Source organism: Nannobrachium achirus (genome assembly GCF_963921795.1).
Source record: "Nannobrachium achirus genome assembly, chromosome: 2".
NCBI lineage: Eukaryota > Metazoa > Chordata > Actinopteri > Myctophiformes > Myctophidae > Nannobrachium > Nannobrachium achirus.
Genome location: NC_137811.1, coordinates 66,982,765 through 67,005,887, shown reverse-complemented (window position 1 = coordinate 67,005,887; position 23,123 = coordinate 66,982,765). Strand labels below are relative to the sequence as shown.

The following is a 23,123-nucleotide window of genomic DNA, read 5'->3' as shown; positions in this document are numbered from 1 at the left end:
GGCCATTGTACTAGGTATTTTTACTCGCCGTTACAGTAATATATTACTTTTCCCGCGACATCGCGTGGATGGCACTATAGATACTCTATTACTTTTCCCGCGACATCGCGGGGTTGGCTTTTAATGAGTTAAGATGTTTTTCTGTTTTGGGCTGCTCAAAACTAACTAACCGCCCGAGTGGGATTAAATGAAGTCGTTTGAAGTTTGTAAGAGCGAGTGCAGAGCGTCCACTCCTCTGACTTTTTATTTCTGTTTAACATGTTAAACTAGACACTTGCTCTACATTTGCATGCTGCCCATACATTTTTTATACACTTTGCCTTCAACTCGGCATGCTAATATCACCCACTGGAAGACCAAGACCCAAGTCTTTCAATCGGTTCTGTGCTCCCTTTTTTTGTTATTATAGAGCTATCAAATAGGCATTTTCAAACTTTTTGTGCCCAAGGCACACCCAAGGCCAAGTAAAAATCTCAAGTTATACCTGTATTCACATCCGTGCAAAAAGCACGGGCCCGCATGTAATTACCTGAAGTGATACTTCAGCATTAATGCCATGGAGTATGCACGGAATACTCCATCGATGTATATCGTCGTTGTCGGGTGGAAACCGTGTATGTCCAAAACCGTTTGTTTTGTATTTATCATTTTAAAAATGATCGAAACAAGTGAAAATAGCCGATCTACAAGCACACAATGCCTCGCGGTGCGAGGCGTTGTGTGCTTGTAGATCGGCTATTTTCACCAGTTTTGTGCGACAGTCTTGTGTTGTGAAGCAGGGCTTTGCTTTATTCGATTCCCGACGACCATTGCCACGTGTCACTCCCCATCTCTCTCCCCATTTCCTGTCAGTCTACTGTCCTATCAATAAAGGCATAAAAGGCCCAAAAAAAATCTACCTATGAAGGTGGATTCTGCTTCTCAATCTGAATGGAGTGGTTTCTTGCCATTTGTGAGTTTATGCAAAAATACGCTCCTTTCTCCATAAAAAATAGAAAGGCAAAACAGGGAAATAAAGTTGAAAAAATGCATTTGCAGGGAAGTTTCATGAAAAGAGCAGTAAACACAGAAGAGGTGAAACGGCACATCTTTAGTACGCGTGGAATACTCCATCGACGGAGGGGTACATATTGTCGTTGTCGGGTGAAAATCTTGTATGTCCAAAATCGTTCGTTTTGCATTTATCATGTTCAAAATGATTTGAACTAGTGAAAACAGCCGATCACACAAAGCACACAAAGATCTGCTGTTTTCACTACCTTTGTGTGACGGCCTTGTGATGAAGCAGGGCTTAAAGGTCTTTGCACACTGCTGCGTTTTTCGGGCCGAATATCGGAGTGAATTTCGGAGTGCGTGAATAAAAAAATCAACCTCACGTTATGTCAATCACATTTGCACACTGCCGCCCGTTTCGTATTTATTTTCGGACCAGGGTTGATTTTTCCCGATTTTCGCGTCCCTTGGTCTCTCTCTCTTTCCTCTCTCTCTCCCTGGCCTACGGCTTTCGGATTTCCAAAACGTAATGAAAACACGCAGTGCAGTGTGCAACCACCTTTAGTTTGTGAAAAAAACGTAGGTTTCTGCCCTGACAGTGACGATGTATGTGTGTGCGACCATACTGCAGTGCTCTGACCTGGCGTTGAGGGGTCGTCGGCAGGGCACAGAGTCGCGGATGCAGGTCCCAGAGGCTGGGTCCGCCAGCTCCACGATGACAAAGGGACGCTCCTCCAGGGTGACCACCCGAAGGTGCTGGGCGTCGTCGGGGGGCTTGAGGAAGGGTCCGTAGCGCGACCAGGCCGGGTACCTCAGCCTGAGCACCCCGTTCTCCCACCAGCCTACCTGAGGGGGAGACGGACACACACACACACACACACACACACACACACACACACACACACACACACACACACACACACACACACACACACACACACACACACACACGTTAGACACAGTCTACATCAAGGGTCTTCAACAGGGGGTCCGGGACCCCTAGGGGGTCCTCAGAGTCACTACAGCTAAGAAGGTCCTCCAAATCGTTGTGTGATAGAAACCTTTTTTCTCCTTTTGAGCGGTGGTCACAACGCTCCTATACGTGGCCGTGTGTGTGGGTCTGTCTGTCTGTCTGTCTCCGTGTCTGTCTGTCTGTCTGTAGCCTGCAGTAACCTTTTCTGACCACACATGTTAAGGGAGGGGCGCTGTTGCACACACACACACACACACACACACACACACACACACACACACACACACACACACACACACACACACACACACACACACACACACACACACACCACCGCTCAGTTCACACGAGTGTGATTTTTTGTATTAACCACTTGAACCCTAGTGTCCTTATTCGGAGAACTTTAGCCAAAAATAGCCGATCTGCAAGCTCAGACGCCTCACAGCACGAGGCGTTGTGAGCTTGTAGATCGGCTATTTTCAACAAAGAGGTTTGGTGTAGAGGGGAAAAAGAGCAGACTAAGTACAGAGTGAAAAGTGAAAGTGAATGTTTATCAAGTATTGACGGTTCAAGTGGTTAAATATCTGAAAACACAAATTGACATGAATCCAAAATACACTGATGATTGTGCTGTCAAACAATGAAACTATGGAATCTACAGGTTGTGGGGGTCCCTGCATCATCTCTCTTTCAGCTAAGGGGTCCTAAATTGCTTTTTTTTTGGTGCCAAGCCCAATTTGAACAATGTTGCACTAAACCACTGCAAAACTGTCGCTGGAGTAGCGGGAACGCCACCGTCGCTCCCTGCAATGTTGTGGCCCTCGGCTTGGTACCCTAGACATAATTTGGCCCTTGGGGAAAACTAATTGGGGAACCCTGGTGTAGTGCCTCGGTAATCTATCACAGGTAAATCAAGGACCATCAGTCTAAAAACAATAGGCAATACTACTATACTCAAAATAATCATCTGTACATTGAAATTATAGGTTACCTTGTAAACAATAATGAACCTAGCAACTTTTTTTCTGAAAAGTATTTATTCAAAAATTACAAAAGGAAAAAAAAAGGTATGTTGCTATACACTGTACATAGCAACATAACATAACTAACTAACTCAAAAGGGGTTCCCGGATTGAAAGGTAAAGTTACGTATAGGGGTTCCAGTTCTAAATGGGTTGTTAATAACATGCCATCCAAATAACATTCTTAACATCGCGACAAGAAAAACAAGAATGGGTGAAATGCAGAGGACAAATTCCAGGTATGTGCAAACGTACTTGGCCAATACCCCCAACAACAACTACCAAAGGGAACGCATTTATTTATTATTTTAGCTCGACCCCTGCAAGCCTCACCTCGCTGTTAGCCTTGTCATTGTAAATAAAGTCATTTGAACTTGCTCTGCCTCCGGTTGTTCTACTCTCCTGGCACACACGTGGCACCATGTTTGTACAAAATACCCCTTCCTCTGAACAGTCAGGGGGTCAAGCTCAAACCTTGCTGTTTTACGAGGTAATTGGCCTTGTATTCCGCAAGGAAACAATGGCAGAAGTTCAGAGTCACTTCTGTCCTCGTTTGACTTGTCATTCTGACTTTTATTTGCTATTTGGCTGATGCCTCTTAAAAGGAATAATTCACCTTACAGAATAATTCTTTTATTTCCATCAATTACTCACCCGGTTAAGCCTTGAAGTCATAGAACATTTTTGCTTTTGTTACATTCCTTCCTGGTGAAGGATCCAAAACCAAAGAGAATACATGATGAATTTGAGAAAATATGGGGTTCAGGAGTGAAGGCTCATTCCCCAACAGACGCAGAAGTTCAGAGTCACTTCTGTCCTCGTTTGACTTGTCATTCTGACTTTTATTTTCTATTTGGCTGAGATATCTTTATAAGCCTCTTAAAAGGAATAATTCACCTTACAGAATAACTTTTTTATTTCCATCAATTACCCGGTGAAGCCACCATCCACTTCAATTGAAAACAATATTTTTTTATCGTTATAGCAGCCAGTGGGAAAGGGCCTTAACAACCGCAAACCTGTTTTGGAAGAAATGAGGACTGTTCGGTGGACACTTGGATTATACTGTGCTTTGTACTTTACAAGGGATTTTATATCGTTTTGCAGTTGTTAATCCTGGCCCCCTGTTGTATCTCAAGGCACACCTGTATTCTAGTGACCATGCCATTTTGTAACGTCTGCAATATTGATATTAACGTCTGTCATCAAGGATCAGCAGGTGATAATTGAACATCAAGTGATGCATTTTCAGAGCAATGTCTACCTATACAAAATGGCTGGCAAGAGTTGTAAATGTATGTATGATATTAAGTTTGCGAAGCACTGCTGTGCAGTAGAATAGAATGTGCTCACTGCTGTGTGTGCTCTAATACGACGTGGATATCATGAGCATGCTGCTGATTTGTCTCATGGGAGGACGGACTGCCCTTTTGTGATGTTGACAAACTGGGTTCTGGGATGCAGTCATATCTATCTGATGGGCAGCAGTGGGTTAGCGGCTGGTCTTTAAGATACTCTTAAAGAGGATCAGTGCCCAGTAACGTGTACCTGTCAAACTACTTCTCTAGAGTGAGTGCCCACGGGACCAATGGAGATCATCTTCGTTCCCCCAAAATTTGTCTCAAACATGCTCAAACTCAAAACTAACCTAAAACTAGATCTGCACTCAGTCGAGGTGCCAACTTGCGCCTCACGCTCAAGCAGGCCACACATGGCCTACTTGTGCCACAAGGTGTGCCGCTGCTGGCCTCATGTCCCTAATGTCTTCGCCCGTTAATGAAGACATTACCAAGAGCGCTCTTATATACCAAACTCAGCTGACAATGACATCATCACCAGGAATGCTGGTCCCCCATTGGCTGTAGGGGGACACCTACATACATACATACATTCCCAGAATCCCAGCTGTTTCAGGGCTACGGTCTTCAAAAGTCCCAGTCACCTACTGTACAATGTACATATACCCAGCCCATTACAGTACTTGCGCGCTCTGCTTGCACAAGAAACTAGAAAGATGCAATTCTGGGTAAAATTGCAAGTGTGGTTGCAATGATGTCAAGCAGGGGCGTCACACCAAATTATGGGCCCTGGGTACAAGGATTCAAATATTGAAAAATAGCAGATATACAAGCTCACAGCGCGGCACTTTAAAAAATCTGAAAAGAAACCTATGTTTCCATGTCAGTGGTGCTCAAACTTTTTCATGTCAAGGACCCCCAAGATGATATGTATTTGGCCACGGATGCCCATCACAAAATATTTAGTTCCAGGGACCCCCCAGAAGCAACATTTGAGTTACAAATGTTCGCTTAAAAAGTACATACTGTATATTCAAAGAACTTTCACACATTTTCATGACTTCTCGAAAATAGCAGATCTACAAGCTCGCTGTGAGCTTGTATATCTGCTATTTTTCAATAGCTAAAGTTACTAGGGCCCCTCCACCTTGGGCCCTAGTAACTCAGTCCCACTTCCCTCCCCCTTGTGACGCCCCTGATGTCAAGTGAATCATGACCAATCTGATCGTCCAAGATATTGGGCCTTACAACCGGGATAACATTACTCTAAAAGTTTACAAAACACTTTGCCAGCCAATAGGAACCGTTAGGAACCGGAACCGATAAGCAGAACCGGAACGGGACTCGTGTTTTGAGTCTTATTGCTACACAGTAGTAAATAGATAGATAGAACATTTAGGATGGGAAAAATATATGAATTAATTAACTACTTAACCACTATTTCAAATTGGGGAATATCGGTTCATAATATCGGTTATCGACCTCTTTGATCACAACTTTATCGATATCGAATATGAAAATCCCATATCGGTCGACCCCTAATATACAGGTAAGTGATATTACACTGATTGTATAGTATATGTTCTTGAGGTAATTGTTCATCCCCCAATATCATGAAGGCACATTTTACCTTTTAATCCCTGTTCTCAAAATATTTTATTTTATATGGGCATAAAAGGGACACCCCCACCCCCACACACACCTCTCTCTACAGTCCCGTAAATCAGTGGAATCGCTGATCTGTGGACAGCCAAACGTGTTCGACGTCATAATCGGTGCTCTGAACCGTGTGCATTGATGCAGCAAGATGCTCGTGTGGAGGAGGAGCAGGACACAGGAAGACAGGCGGAGGGAGAGAGAGAGAGAGGGAGGAGAGAGTGTGTGAGAGACAGAGAGAGAGAGAGACGGGGAGGGAGGAGGACAGAGGGCATGAAGCTGACCTTCACACACGTGCACTGCTTCTGCTTGCCCATGGTATGTCGTCGTCGTCGGGTGGAAACCTCGTCCAGAACCGTTTGTTTGTATTCATCATTTTAAAAATGATTTTAAATAGTGAAAATATATGTACAAGCATAAAACAAGCACAACCCCTGTACAACACTAGTGAAAATAGATCAGATCTGCAAGCACACAATGCCTCACGATGCGAGGCGAGGCGTTGTGTGCTTGCAGATCGTCTATTTTCACTAGTTTTGTGCAACAGTCTTGTACTGTGTGATGAAGCCTCACGATGCAAGACGCTGTGTGCTTGTAGATCGTCTATTTTCACTATTTCTGTGTGACAGTCTTGTATGATGAAGCCTCGCGATGCAAGGCGTTGTGTGCTTTTACATGGTCTAAACATTCAAATTTGAAACTTGGAGATACGAGTTTTCTGTCCCGATAGTGACGATGTGCAGGTCAGGGCTCCAGCCTCCACACGAGCAGCCAACCAGGGCCGGACTGGGACACAAATTCTGCCCTGGCATTTTGGCAAAGACCGGCCAACCACAACCGGCGCGAACCGAACTTAGAAGATCTACAAGCCCACAACACATTGAGGCAGCGACGCGTTGTATCACTTGTTTTATGTTTGGGTGGGACTCCTGGGCCACAGTAGCCTGTGATTGGGCTACTATAGGCTGGTATTCAGATGATAGACAAATCAGTGGACCAATCATGTGATGTCTCTCTGCTCGGTGGGCCTATACAGAAGGATTGGCCTTCTCCACTTAGTGGCTGCCCAGCCTAAAAATTACTGTAATTATCCTAAAATGGCCCAACGGGCATACTCCATGTTCCACATTTTGGTGGTATAGCAGTAGAACGAGTTTGACCCTTTGTTTGAGTTGACTCTGGGTTGAACGTGATCTGTGGCACTGCCTCTGGTGTTGTAATTGTAATGTGGACGTCCTTAACGTTTTTCAAGAACAAGAACAATTGGACAGTTAAATAGGCCTGGATGCTGCAGCTGTGTGGCACTTTATTGTTGCAACAATGAGTGTTGCAACAATGCTGTGTGAGGTGTAGAAAAAGGGGTAAAAAGTCATGACCAATTTGAGCTTGTAGACATTTCAAAACATGTTTGTTGATCTCTCAACTATTCCTCTTTTTCCAACACAATCTGTTGTCAAATTGACAGCGAAAGAGAAGCTGATCCGAGGCTTGTTCAGCCAAAGGTAAACACGCTCGCTAAGGCACTGATTCGACCCCTTTGACTTCCTCTGACATTTTCCAAAGTGTCTGCCCACACAGCGAGTGCACCCAGCAGACCCAGCTGTCAATTAAGGCCTGGTTAAGGCTGCGGGTAGCCCAGGTGAAATCCCACAAGGTTCCATAGCACCCTGGGTCCAGTCAGCTCCCTGACACATGCTTTGAAGAACCAAAGCCAGCCTATAGACCAATTTGGGTGAGCGACAGGGGGGCTACGCGCACCGTAGTGTCTTTGATTGATTGAGTGTTTTATTAGACAAAAATGGAGAACAGTACTAGTATAGTTAATACAATAAAAATCACACCCGTGCGAAGTGAGCGGTGCACAGGCGATTTTCATTATGATCATTAAAGTTATACCATGTAACTTTTTTTATAAAACAAATCTTAAAATTGTCCTAACTGTTAAATCGCTAAAGTTTTAGAACACCCACTCTGTTATTTTCAGCTTCTGAAGCCTTCTCTTTATATGTTTTCTATGAGTTGTGAGGGGGTAGAATTTCCCGGCAAAATGATGTCATCTCCCACATGATACACTACCGGCCAATCACAGCGCAGATCATACACCACCGGCCAATCACAGCGAGTCTTGCTGTCTCTAAAGGAAGTAGCTTCACTCAGCAACTGTGTTTACATTGGTGAAGGAATCTTGCCTGCTACTCCCTCAATCCTGGTCGGGAGACGGTGGTCCGCGGACCCCCGTTTTGGTGGTCCGCGGCGACTCCGGCCGAAAAAAGCAATACCGCTACTGACCACTAGTTGAGCAGCTTCCACAGTACAGCTTTAATAGTGTAAAAAAAAAAGAAATATAGATTTTCATATATGTATGATCATTAATACTGTAATGGAAAAGCAATACAAACAGAATGGAGTTGGGGGTTATTGGCAACACGTCAAGGACACAGCGGGATTTTGATTGGCTAAGACAGATCTAAATTGGCATGAACAACACAGTGTTTGATTGGTCTGTTCTGTTTGGCTAAGACATGTCGTCATGGGTAGAACAGCTTCTGATTGGTCGATTCTAATGTTTAGTTAATCAACTAGCCAATCGATGATGAATGAAAGAATAGTCCCGTGCTAATATGTTTTAGCTAAATATGCTAAAAGTGAAATATAGGAGCGGTTTGCACCGCTCAAAAATGTAGTACAGTACAAGTACAGTTAAACACCCTGCCTAGAAGGAGCATCCCAAATGAGTCCTTTTGTGGCCTTTTTCATGTCGGAAGTCCTTGCTATTCAATTCATGGACATAGCAAGCAAAAAAAAAACAAAAAAACATTCAAATATCATCGCAGTTATAAAAACGCTATATGTACAGGGTAGGGGAGACAAGGTGGGTGGGGCTAAGGTAAGAGTGGGGGATGCTCACTTCTCGCCTGTCTATGGGAGAAGTGATAACTACCTCCGCCTCTGGCCTCCTGAAAGGTGAGTTCTCAGGGCAGTTTTGAAGGATGCCAGTGAGCTACATGTTTTAAGGGAAGTAGTAAAGGAATTCCACACCTGGGTGGCAGTGTTGTTACTGTATAATACAGTAACAGTCTCAATGTTGCTGGCGTGGCCACTGTGCGTGTGCGACATTGAGGCTCTTTGATTTGTCTCCAAAAATATAATATCCACAGCTGGAGAGGGTTTGTTTTGTTACATTATAGGTACAAAATAAACAGTTGAAACCCGTTAAAAAACACAAACGAAACCGGACCGGAACAACCCACTTTTTTTTTTTACCGCTCGCGCAAACCTCGTGCATGCGCAAACCCTGTGCACACGCACACCTTGTGCACGTGCACAGGCGTGCGTGCATGAGGAGCCCAGAGCTCTGGCACCTATTAATTTACAAATAAAGCACTGAGTTGAGGTATTACATTTAGTTTGACTCAAATATTGTGAAAGTAGCCTATATCTACTGTACAAGCTCAAGGCTTCTATTTCAGCGTAACAACTTTCCAGGAATAGAGGCTGTATTTTCCATTACCTTGTCATCCCCACCGTTCATGTCATTGGCAAGGCAGGTTTCTGAATTAGTGTGCCCACAGCCCTCCTCTGAGACACAGAGTGGGTAGACAGGGCAAACAGGGCTTCAAATACCCATTGAGAAGAATGGCATTAAGTGCCTTCTGCAACCAGCAATAGCGACAACTTCTATCCCATCCAATGTGTATACATTTGAATACTTGAAATGGGACATTCTGCATAATGAGTACTTTATACTTTTAATTTTGACCAATACTTTTGTACTTTTACTCAAGTCAATTTTGAATTCCAGACTTTAACTTGTAACAGAGTATTTCTACATTGAAGTATCGATACTTTTACTTATGTAATAAATGTGAATACCAGTGTGCCCTCGATCGGCACACACCCGCTGTGTGGGAACCACTGATAAACATTATAAAAAACAACAACCGTTAAAGAGGTATTATGATTATACTAGGTGGAAGATTTTTTCCAAAAAAGTATACAGAAAGTGTACAGAAATTATGTTTTTATGTGGCCACACCCACCAGTTCATTAACTCTCCCAACGCTTTGAACGTTCACGTTCGCCCGATTTCGCAAGACCTCTCCGCCAATACGGCGCTCGTTCGGTTCGTTCGTCTGATGACTGTAAGCTGATGAGGGGTCGCGCGGCCGTCTACTGTAAACACATTTTCCGCGGTGATGGTGTAAAAAATCCATTATGCGTTAACATCAACGGAGAACAATTCACTTCCTTGTTGATTTCCTCTGGCTGTAAGGCTCTGTGGCCAGTGACTGGTCTTCTTCTTCTTCAACACATAACAGGCAAATTCACATTCATTCTCGCATGACGCCGCCCTCTGCTGCCTGGCAGACCAAAGTGCACTATTGCACAACCCAAAAAAATAAAAATAAATAAATAAATGTCTGTCTGTCTATCTACTATAACGTCGCAAAGGTAAGCCGCTTTTTGATGGCACCAGACCCAATAAATAAATAAATAATCTGGCAGTAGGAGAGTTAAGTATGCCTGGTTGTCAGGTGGGTGGTAGCTTCGCGTAGCCAGCCTTACTCATTTGCGAAAAGAAAAGCCTGGTTAACCCTGCAAGGCCCGAAGTAATTTCTACTGGCCCAAAAAAATTGAAAAAAATCAGATGGTGTTGTAGGAGTCCTAATCACAGGAAAATGTAATTTAAAAAAATTAAAAATGTTTTTGTAAGGTTTTATAGCCATAAATCATAAAACATGTTCTAATTTGCATTTTGGGGATATTTTCACAATAATAAAATATGTACATGTTCTAGACATTCTAAGGATCACGAAAAAACAATATTACAGGCATTTTACTTATATTTTAGTGAGGAATAGTTTCAGTTAAAAAGTGAGATGTTGTTCGTCCAGAAGCTGGAATTTCAACTTCTCTGGGAAGTGTGAATGTCAGTCTCTGTGGGGGGTATTTATATGCAAATATCGTGGCCAATGGCATTGTAATACTAAACAATAGGATTTAATGGTGATGTTAATGTGAAAAAAGAACAGGAAAACTAATTATAACATTTAAAAAAAAAATGATTTAAAAAACGTTGCCAAAAAGCAACGCTGGGCCTTTAGGGTTAAAGGAGTGATACAGACCAAAATAGGACCCCCCCTGAATGAGAATGTTTCCACAGACGTTCTTACCTGGTTCGGTTGATATGTCTCATTTCTGCCCCTGTTCTGAGATTTGTAGATTAGTCCACACATCTAAAACGGGCTTATCGTCTCTATCCAAAAGCGCACATTTCGGCCGCTTCCAAAAAAAAAAATCTTTTATGAATCGTCCACAAATGCTTCCTACAGACACCACACACGGTGTTTTAGCAAGACGCTCTGTGCATTCTATGTAAACAAAGCAATGAGCACGGCCACTTCCTGCCTCGCTCCAAGAGCTAGAGCGGAAGTCTTGCGAGAATCTTGCGAGAGCTCGAGGCAGCATCGCTTTCCTTAGCCCTGTTAAACAGGCTATTAACCCTTCACAGGCTACAACAGCGTGTCTGGTATGTCTAGGAATTCATAAACATTTTCTTTTTGGAAGCGGCCGAAATGGGTGCTTTTGGATAGAGACGATAAGCCTGTTTTAGCAGTGGGGACTAATCTACAGATCTCAGAACAGGGGCAGAAATGAGGGATATCAACCTAACAAGGTAAGAAGGTCTGTGGAAAGATTCTCATTCGGGGGGGGGGTCCTATTTTGGTCTGTATCACTCCTTTAAGATATGAATCAGAGAGTTCTAGGAGGTGGGGCTAAATCTTCCCGGAAGTTGTCTTTTTTTCACAGTGCGGTGTCCCTGCAAACGTATTCCCCGCTGAAAGAAACATTGTTCTACTTCCTCATCGGTTGTGCTCAGAATAAACAATATACAAACAAAAACATCAATTCGGACAACGTTACACCTATTAAGAGCGAGTTAAGAGCAACACTCTTTGTGTTTGTTTCGCTGGGGAATGTAAACAGACCCGCACCACATGCCGTAATCTTCTGTTAAACGCAGCACTTCCGCCAATTCAGCTAGAACCAACCGGAAGTCATATTTTTCCCAGGGTGGGTGGGTGGCACTGGCGACCCAGCTGAAGTTAGCCACACCCACAGTGTTGGGTGAATGGTAAAAGGGGTGGGGCTGAGCTTATGATGTCATTAACTCAGTGTTTTTCAGTTGGGCCTTTTGACTCTGAGGCTTTTCAGCTTTCAGGAAGAAACCAAACATACACAGGGAAGGCAGATTTGCACATTATAACCACACCCGGTTATAATGTCTATTAGCGTAATGTTAACTCCATAGACACATACAAAACAGAACAAGTACAAAACTATGGCACCACCTCTTTAACTGGAACCAAACCAAACCAACCAAACTCAAGCAAACATCGGGCGCACACATTGACACAATGATGTAACCTCAGCTCAAAATAACGACACCATGTGCACACACACACACACACACACACACACACACACACACACACACACACACACACACACACACACACACACACACACACACACACACACACACACACACACACACACACACACACAGCTACACCGCGCCGGTGACGACCAACCCCTTAAAAAAAAAACGTCTCCGGTCCCGCTCCGCATCCCCATCTGCTGTAACCACCGGTAGCAACCGCTCTCCATAGCTGCACCCCTGTTCCCTCTCCTGTCTCTTTTTATGCATTGTTTATGTGCACATGCTGTCGCCGGGGGAAGCTCTATCTGGAACATATAGTCCCGTGACAGCCCCACCGGGGCCCCTGTTGCACGCCGAGTGGAGAGAGAGAGCGTGGACGGACGGGGGGGGAGGACCACAGGCGCGGTATCATTTGACATACCCTGCTATCACCTGGAGGCAAAATAACCGAGTTAGGCCTGAAAAATACATACAAATGTCTTCTAAATACGTATGTTTCTATCATCAGTGGTGCAGTGGTGGTAATGTCAAGGACCCCTAGAAAGAGGTATTTGACCGCCGACCCCCATCTCAAAATATTTTGTTCCAGGGACCCCTCAGAAGCAAAGATTTACAAAGATTTGCACAAATGTTCATTTTTTCCCCCAAAAATAGCAGATCTACAAGCTCGCAATGCGGCACTCTGTGCCGCGCTGTGAGCTCTGCTATTTTAAAATAATGGTTAAAGTGGTGAAAATATCACGTAACAAAGATGCGTTTCCGGTCTTAATGGCATAAGTGGCATGACAAGCGAAAGCCAGGGCAACGTCGTGCAGTCTCTCACCCACGAGGTGACGCGCGCGTGCGCACACACACACACACACACACACACACACACACACACACACACACACACACACACACACACACACACACACACACACACACACACACACACACACACACACACACACACACACACACAGAAAAGCGGTCACGCACACTTTAGACGGGTACACACGGGCACACACATACGCATACTGACACGAAGACATGACACAATATGAATACTTAAGCAGGAAGCTAATATATAGTTTGGCAGCTGTGTTAGGTTTGACTGGCTGTCTGTGCCAACGCAGGCATTGGCAGGAGAGAGCGAGAGGAGACAGTAAGAGGATTTAGAGAAAGCAGACAGTGCTAGAAGAGGTACTCTTTGCCAGAGTACTAGAGTACAAGTAGTAATACCACAATGTAGAAATACTTTGTTACAAGTAAAAGGTAGCCTGGCTCCAGCCCCTGAATCACTAGCCACTCCCATTAAAACATTTGTTTAGGCGATTCAGGGGTCTGGTGACTCTCTCAATGGAGAGGCTCGCTCGGTTGACAATCTGTACGGCAAATCAGCGTCATTTCGACTCATTCCCAAACATAAACAAACGCTGTGTCGCCCACCGCGGTAACATGCGATCGTATTGATCTCACTATGAAACAGGAGTAGCAGACATGTTTTACTGTGTTTGATTACTAGTTAGTAGCGCTCCTATTCTGTTAAGTTTCTTTGATTAGTACTGTAAGTATAGCAACATGTTAGCCAGCCACATAACAACACCATGAGGGTCACATAACGACGTCATCTGCTTTGCTACGGTTGTGACTGATAAGGCGGCGAACCAATCGAAGAAGACACCCATCCCAGAAACGGCTGCTGTAGGAAGAGATTTCAGACTGAATAATGGAGTGAAACGAAATGAAAATTCAGGTGTCAGGCTAAGTAAAAGGGTCTGTTATTAAAACATTTACTTGAGTAAAAGTATCAGCATTACCAGAGTAAAAGTACTCAAAATGTAAAAAGAAGGGCCCCTGATTCAGCCCGGGAAAAGGAGTTGGAGAGTCCCTCATTGCGCGCGGTCATTGGCCGCGCACCAGATTTTTTCGCCTTCCGGGCACGCTGCGAGGCCCTAAATACTAACCGATGATCGGTTACTGTGATTTTAGGTCTCATCGTTTTTCTGGTATAAAGAGAGTCTAATGATGTTGTATGTAGACCATCTAGGAGTAGTCAAGGAAGCTAGGGAGTAGTGGGCCGGTATTCAGATGATAGACAAACCAGTAGGGCCAATGTGATGGCTCTGTGGGCCGCTGCTACTCTCTCTGTAGCTGCTACTCAAAGATTGGCCATTTCAGATCATGAGAGACAAGCCAGTGGGCCTATAAAATTAGTTATATTTACTTTGTGGGCCGGACATTTTTTTTTTTAATGGCCGGCCTGGACAGGCCAGGAATGGACCAGCCGTTCGGGAGTTGTCCCGCTTTTCCCAATGGCCAGCAAATACATTAAGTGGTTAATGTACTTATGTAAATCGGCAAAGTACAGTTATTAAGAACTAAAGCTTTAGTTTAGTGGAGTACAAAAAAGCATAACAATTGCCTCTGGGACGTAATGGAGTAATAGAACTTTGTTTCCACCACATGGTTGTTAGGACAGCTGGGAAGACGAGAGAGAGAGAGAGGAAGGGGAGAATACGAGAGAAGAGGAGAGAGACAGAGAGAGAGAGAGAGAGAGAGAGAGAGAGAGAGAGAGAGAGAGAGAGGAAGAAGGTGAGCTGTGAGGAAGAGGAGCAGGGCAGCTGACAGCGTTTTCGCCCGCACTTCGACCAAAGTGGCTCAAGCTACACTCAATCAAATCCCTCTCCGGAGACACAGCCAGGATACAGATAGGCCAGAGTGACACACGCACGCACGCACGCACGCACGCACACACGCACACACACACACACAGTGTCAAACGCAATCGTCCAAAAGGTAAAAGAAAATGACTAGAAAAGGTGCACTCAGTGGAGTTTAAATCTCCTCCAGCAGGCACCCACGATAATAACATTTACTGTACACTGACAGACACAGAGATGTCAACCATGTGCCTGTCTCTCTATGTCTGGTCAGATAGGGCCGCAGGCAGGTTATTGGATTCAGTATATCGGTGACAATCAGACTTTTTAGCTTTACCAGACATATGATACTGTATCTATCTCATAAGTCAGTGTGTCACAGGTTGAGCGGATATGTTGGCATGTCGATCGGCTATTTTCAGCGACGACAATTAAAGGCAGGGTAAGTGATTTCACTTAAAGGAGTAGTTCACCCCTAAAATGATTTTTTCTCTATTGATTACTCACGCCGTGGAGACTTGAGTTCAATAATATTATTGGGTTTTTGTCGCATTCCTAAGAGAAACAAATATATAATACATTTACCTCCATTGATTCCGGTTTGGGTCCCCATCAATGGGGGTAAAATTTACTATAATCACATTTTTGTCGTAGGAATGCGACAAATACAAAAACATAGTATTGAACTCAAGTCTCCATGGCGTGAGTAATCAATAGAAAAAAAAAATAGGGGAACTACCCCTTTAAGTTTCAGTTTCAGTTTTCATGTAGGTGACAGGCGGGGGCCTTCCTCCAATCATGATCAAGTTGGGGCGGGCCTTGCTGCACGTAAGGCCCGCCCCCACTCGACCATGATTGGAGGAAGGCCCCACTCTATCCTGATTGGAGGAAAACCTGTCACCCAACCCAATGTTGGCTAAAGCGTGGTTGTAAGCAAAGTAGTCGACCTGTGGGTTTTCTGCGAAGGCTTCCCCCACAACACGGATGGATGCTGGGGTTGAAGGTGTTGTTTGGCTGTGTTGCTGCTGAGCGGAGCGGTGATGACGCAGGCATCGTAAAGACAACATTAACTATGCAGCCAGAGCCAGCAGCGAGGATGTGCAAAACAGCCAGGCAATGCGTCTCATCCTCATCCTGTGCTTCTTGTGTGAAAGACAGAATTGGTATATCGTTCTACGATGGCATTCTGTGCCCTCGTTTGCGTGCGCATGTGTGTGTTGGCATTCTGATGTGAGCTTATACAGAATGTGTGTGTGTGTGTGTGTGTGTGTGTGTGTGTGTGTGTGTGTGTGTGTGTGTGTGCGCGTGCACATGCGCATGCGCACGTGTGTCCATGCAGAAAAATATGTGTGCGGAAGGAAGCACTCAGTCTTCTTGTGAGTCTGTGTGTGTGTGTCTGTGTGCGTGCGTGCGTGCGTGCGTGCGTGCGTGCGTGCGTGCGTGCGTGCGTGCGTGCGTGCGTGCGTGCGTGTGTGTGTGTACGCATGCGTGTGTGTGTGTTTGAGGGGGTGGAGGGTTGTACCAACCAGTGTAAGGGGCAGAGCAGGGGGCTCTCTCTAATTGAAAGGGATCGGAGGAACATGGTAGCACTAGCAGTGAGTGAGTATGCCCCCCCCCCCCCCCCTCCCCCCACACACACACGCACGCTGGTTTTAACAGCCCACCAGAGTGTGTGTGTGTGTGTGTGTGTGTGTGTGTGTGTGTGTGTGTGTGTGTGTGTGTGTGTGTGTGTGTGTGTGTGTGTGTGTGTGTGTGTGCGCTTGCACTCATGCGCATATGTTCTTGTGTGGGTGGGCGCATCGTTATGTGCGGCTGTGTGAGATTTGGCCCCATGTAGGTGTGCGTGTGAGAGTGTGAGAATGTGAGTGTGTGAATGCTCCTAGGAGTGTACTGTGTGGTGTGGTTTGTACCACATCAACCGTGTGTATGTGAGTGTGTGTGTGTGTGTGTGTGTGTGTGTGTGTGTGTGTGTGTGTGTGTGTGTGTGTGTGTGTGTGTGTGTGTGTGTGTGTGTGTGTGTGGGTGTGTGTGTGTGTGTGTGTGTGTGTGTGTGTGGTTTGTACCACATCAACCATGTGTGCATGAGCAAACAAGCGGCGATCTCTGAGGGAAGTCCAATCCCTCCATATTAAATGGATGAAGAAAAACACACACACACACACACACACACACACACACACACACACACACACACACACACACACACACACACACACACACACACACACACACACACACACACACACACACACACACACACACTCCTCTAATAGGTGACAGGCGCCCACAACAAGGATTTCTGAGCAAAACTTGTCTTTGTACAATATGCATTGAGATGCAGGGTGTGCTTGTGCTCGTTCTCCCTCTTTCCCACACACACACACACGCACGCACGCACGCACGCACGCACGCACGCACGCACGCACGCACGCACGCACGCACGCACGCACGCACGCACGCACGCACGCACGCACAGACACAGACACAGATCGATCGGAAAATAGAAAAATATTCTTGAAAAGGTAAGGAAAAATCACTCATGTGATGAGTACATGTTATACGTTCCAAGACATCCTATACACACACGAGCGCTCACACGCGACATCCCGAGCACACATACACGTGGTGTTGATGTTGTGTGTGTGTGTGTGTGTGTGTGTGTGTGTGTGTGTGTGTGTGTGTGTGTGTGTGTGTGTGTGTGTGTTGGACTAGAGCAGTCAAATCCATTAAATGCACCAATCAGCAGTGGTTTCCTCGGTCCAATGAGACGAGAGCGGAGGATCCGCACGGAAACAAGTCGACAGCTATCGATCCGCACCGCATTACTTTACACCATCACTGTCAGGTGTGTGCGTGTGCGTGCGTGTGAGTGCGCGTGCGTGGGAATGGTGTGTGCATGCAGACCTGAGTCAAACCACAAAGTGCCTGGATGACAAGACATTGATTTATGCGCGCTTGCGTGCATGTGCATTTGTGAGTGCAGTGCACGATCTCATTATCAAATGTCAAATGTATAATGGCTTTTTGCTTACGTGAAAGTCAAAGCCAAAGTAAATATGTGAAATCTTGCAATAGGTAACCTAGGGATGGGACGATAAGCGATATTATCGTTTATCATGATAAAAAAACACTTGTATCGTGGAGATTTAATTTATCTTGATGTCGTCCTCAGTCATGCACTGGGATCAATTCACCTTTTATTTGCCGAGCTGCATTTCCGGTACCATTTAAAACCTCTATTGGTAAAAGGTACTTATACTATACATACTTCATACAGTCTTTTTTCCACTCTCTATCAAATGTCTTTGCCAAAAAATAGAAGATCTACACAACGCGTTGTGAGCTTGTAGATCTGCATTCTTTTGGCAAATGTTCCGCCCCAGAAGAATGTGTCCAATCACCAATATATGACACCATACCTGTATATTAATGTCTTCTTTGTTATTCCTTTTATTTGAACTAAAACTCAACATTTAATCACAAGATTGTATCCCATCAACATCATCCCAAAAACAAGGACATTAACCTCGCAATTAAATGTTGAGTGGTGCTAATGAAATGAATAACAAATAACAATGTGCGATTTACATTTTCCAGAAGATGACCCTGCAAATGCATCTTTTCCACAGGTTTCTCTCCCTGTTATTATTTTTATTTGTTTATGGAGAATGGAGTGTATTTTTGCAGAAGCTCGCAAATGGCAAGACACCACTCCATTCCCATTGAAAAGCAGAATCCACCTTCATAGATTTAAACTTCAAAGTCAGAAGGTCATAAACCAGCAAAAATAGCTGATCTACAAGCTCAATGTTCTGCCGATCCACTGGAAATATCCGTCTTGCCAATGGCAGGACGTGTGAAGTTTGGCACATCTATAAGTGCATATTAGATATTACTAGTAACTATGCTACGTATGACGAGACAACAGGGGTCTTCAATGTTTTCAGGCCAAGGACCCCTTAGTTGAGAGACAGATGAAGCAGGGACCCCCAAAACCTTATCATGGATTCCATATAGTTGCATTGTTTGACAGCACAATCATCAGTATATTTTGGATTCATGTCAATTTGTGTTTTCAGATATTTAACCAAATGAACCGTCAATACTTAATAAAATTTACCTTTCACTCTGTACTTGGTCTGCTCTTTTTCCCCTCTACACCAAAGCTCCAAAAATAGCCGGCGCGAGGCGTTGTGAGCTTGTAGATCTGCTATTTTTGGCTACAGTTCTCAGAATATGGACACTAGGGTTCAAGTTGTTAATATAAAAAGGATTGGAAGATTTGGAGGACCCCCTGTAGTAACTCTGAGGACCCCCTAGGGGTCCCGGACCCCCTGTTGAAGACCCATGCTCTATAAGTACGATAAAATCCATTAGTCGTCGCATTGTACCGTACGTTTCCTAATGAGAAGAGGCTCGCGAGAGGGAAACGGCTGTGACACAGACAGCGGTATACAACACTATGCATCTAACGGATGCAGATGAATGAAACAGGATGTTGTGGGATGTTGAAAAGACAAGGAGCCAGCGATGTGATGGCAAACGGCAGGCAGAGAGAGAGAGAGAGAGAGAGAGAGAGAGAGAGAGAGAGAGAGAGAGAGAGAGAGAGAGAGAGAGAGAGAGGGTCAATCGTACAGCAACCTGCCTGGGGCGCCCACTGCCAAGCAGGCTGAACTCCACAGGAACATGATCCCCAGGTGACCTGCATGCCACTAGCCTCTGTTCAGGCTGTTGTTTCAGCAACACTACAGTCAGCAACAGTGGCTGGAGAGGAACTAGGTGCATTTACACTCAATAGTCAGGGGATATCTTCAGAAATAGTGTCAAATCCTTACCAAAATATTTCTTCACCAATGTGTTTGTAAAGGTCTCTAGTAACACGCACATCTCACAAAGACTGAAATTCAGTTTCCCTAGGAGAATGCTGAAAGTTGGAGTCCCATTAAATTAACTGGATAAAACACACAAAAATAAATATTCTTTAAGTAGCATGTGAGGGGTCAAACTAGGTTTTTTTCATGATTCTGAATCCATTGCATGCATTTGTTTTGCACAAAAAACATTCCTTGGACAGAAAACGGGCCGACAAAAATATGGTTTAGTGATGAGTGATGAGGGTTTAGTCATCCATTGCTTGTTTGACCCCTCACATGCTCACATTCCTGTATAGTTAATTTAATGGGACCTCAACTTTCAGCAGCTGCAACGGATTCTCCTAGGGAAACTGTATAAGAGACCTTTACAAACACATTGGTGAAGACATTTTTTGGTAAGGAATTTATTCCAGGACTTTTAAGATATCTCCTGACTACAAGTACTGTTACTTTAACCCATTTAGACTTTAAAAAAAAAAGTCAAAAGGACCCCTAGAATTATATATATTTGACCGCAGACCCCCATCTGAAAATATTGTGTTCCAGCCAGGCACCAAGAGAAAGAAGGATTTGCACCAACAAAATAGCAGATCTACAAGCTCGCAGCGTAGCACTCGGTGCCGCGCTGTGAGCTTGTATATCTACTATTTTTTAATAGTTAAAGCATAAAATAATGTTTAAAGTGGTGACACAGATATTTCTACCCTCTGTTCAGGTTGTTGTTTCCGCAACGCTAGACTAGTCAGCACAGTGGCTGGAGAGGAACTACTTTAAGTGCACCTACGCAAGAACTGTTACTTTAAAGGTAGGGCAAGTGATTTATTTATATATTTTTTCCTGAAACTAAAAGTTATTTGTTAAAAGGTCAAAGCACTGTATTCTGATAGTTAATCATTGCTATGGAGAGTTTGTTCAGCCAATCAGGAACAGCGTAACCCATTTGTCAGCTTAATTTCTATAGTGTTCCAGTTCCAGATGTTGTCTGCTCATTCCTTCGCGTCATCACTTCCAATTTCACTCGTTTAGTCTGTGTCCTGTCCGAGTTCTCTCAATTGACCTGAACATGCATTTTCTGTTTAAAAGCCATTCAGAACGGATACGCGTGTGTATTATTATTTTATGCTTTAACTATTGAAAAATAGCAGATCTACAAGCTCACAGCGCGGCACCGAGTGCCGCGCTGCGAGCTTGTAGGTCTGCTATTTTTGAAAAATCGCGAACATTTGAATTTTGACCCAATTTTGCCTCGATTCTATAAGTGTCTTCTGAGGTTGTTTTATTTAAACGCATGTTTCTACGTCAGTGGTGCTCAAACTCTTTCATGTCAAGGACTCCTAGAATTATGTGTATTTGGCCGCCGACCCCCGTCTCAAAATATTTTGTATCAGGGACCCCCCCCCCCAGAAGCAAATATTTGAGTTACAAATGTTCACTTTAAAAATGAGATATTCAAAGATTTGCACACATTTTCATATTTTTCAAAAATAGCAGATCTACAAGCTACATAGCTACGAGCTTGTATATCTGCTATTTTTCAATAGTTAAAGCATTCAGTAATTTTAGGCCTAAATGGGATAATAAAGAGCTGGAGATGACAAAAATGTATTTTAATATGGGGTGGGGGAGACCACGCTCCTTCCCCTAATGGCTTCTCTGTCGCTACAAATCACGTACAGCATTTCTACAAAACAACGGGCAGGCTCGGTGATGGGCAAACCGGCAGTCGACTCTCTCGTACACGTTTGATTTGTAACAGAACAGAACGTTGAAATGTTTTCATTAGTCAATCACAGCTGAAGATGCCAGGTGCCTGCGAAGCGTGTCAACATCGCGGAGGTAAACCGGACATGAGTTGAATTAATTTTTTGCGCCACCCGCGTACAAGCTATGGGAATAATAAACAAATGCGCTCCAGGCAGAAAACAACGGAGTTGACGCGTGCCGTGCGATCAAAGAGATAAGCGTGTGTAAGCTCTGATCAAGATGCTTTGATCCACTGGGGACGGCTTTGTTCTTGGCTCGTAATTATTGCTAGGTTGCTTCCTCTTGGTTGTGCTCTTTAGCCCCACACAGGGCATTGGAGATGCCGTGATATCCTCACTGTCTGTCAGAAACCTTAATCATCATCATATTTCAAGTGTTGCATTGTGATGTGTGATATTGAAAGGGAACATACAGTAACGCACATGGACTGGTAGGTGCTGGGCTAAAGAGACATACCATAGCAGGTACAAAAACATATTTTTGTCAGCTAAATAAAGACTTTTAAAGAAGATTTTTGTATGCTTTGGTGTGCGGGTTCTACCTTTTTTTAACTGTTATAAATATTGAACCAATGAAAATGTTAACGTATCAACAAGAGCGTGTGATTTAATAACTATAGTAAGACGCCTCAGACTAGTAAGGCAAGCGACGTCACGCCATGTCTTGGCCATCTGACCAGTGATGTATATTGGACCAGTTACCCATATATGGAGACACACATATATGAAGATTCATGTACTGTATAATTATGGAGATAAGCTGTGAGAGCCCAAACATGCTTACTCAGTATTCGTTATGTGAAAGTCCTATGCCCTATGCCCATACATGGAGATCCCTGTATGTAGAACCAGCCACACAGATATGGGCTGTCTTGGCCATATATGGATTCTGTTAGTGTGGTGTGTGACCGATGTGGCCTCCATATTATATGGGCATTCCCATATGAAGTCCTGTTAGATATGGGCTTAATATTGATGACATCAGGGAACTCCATATATGGGCATAAAAGCGATTATGTTAGTGTGACATCACAGTGAAGCCAGAGCGTGATGTCGGAGAGGCAAACCCATTCTGTTAAGAGTGGTTCCCCTGACATCACAGCGATGTCAGAACATGATGTCAGAGCGGCAAACCCATAGAGCGTAAAAAAGTGTACACGTCCAGACAGACAGAGTCAGCATGTGCCGTTTCACATACTAAACTGCGACCTTCGGTCACAATAAATACATCGGATCCAGTGGATCACTCAACCAACACAGGTATTTTTTTTTATTTCCTAAAAAGGTTTCCACGCAGAGAGATGATTTCTACTCATGCCCTCACGATATACTGTATTTTGACAAATGTGAAATTATACCATCAGTGTACATCTCGACACGAGCAAAACCACCGTAACAATTCTGATGGACTCTTGGTTCTGTGCAAAAAAAATAATAATAATGTTTTACGTGTA

General features: G+C 44.2%; 1 protein-coding gene across 1 annotated transcript in view; it reads right to left on the bottom strand.

Annotated features, from left to right (window-relative positions):
- grin2db (glutamate receptor, ionotropic, N-methyl D-aspartate 2D, b) overlaps positions 1-23,123 on the bottom strand; it is a gene marked incomplete at both ends in the record, with an annotated part of 213,335 nt that overhangs the window by 139,059 nt on the left and 51,153 nt on the right. The window contains 1 exon segment of the mRNA XM_080743639.1: positions 1,634-1,839. Within this exon segment, the coding sequence (XP_080599765.1) occupies positions 1,634-1,839 (206 nt within the window).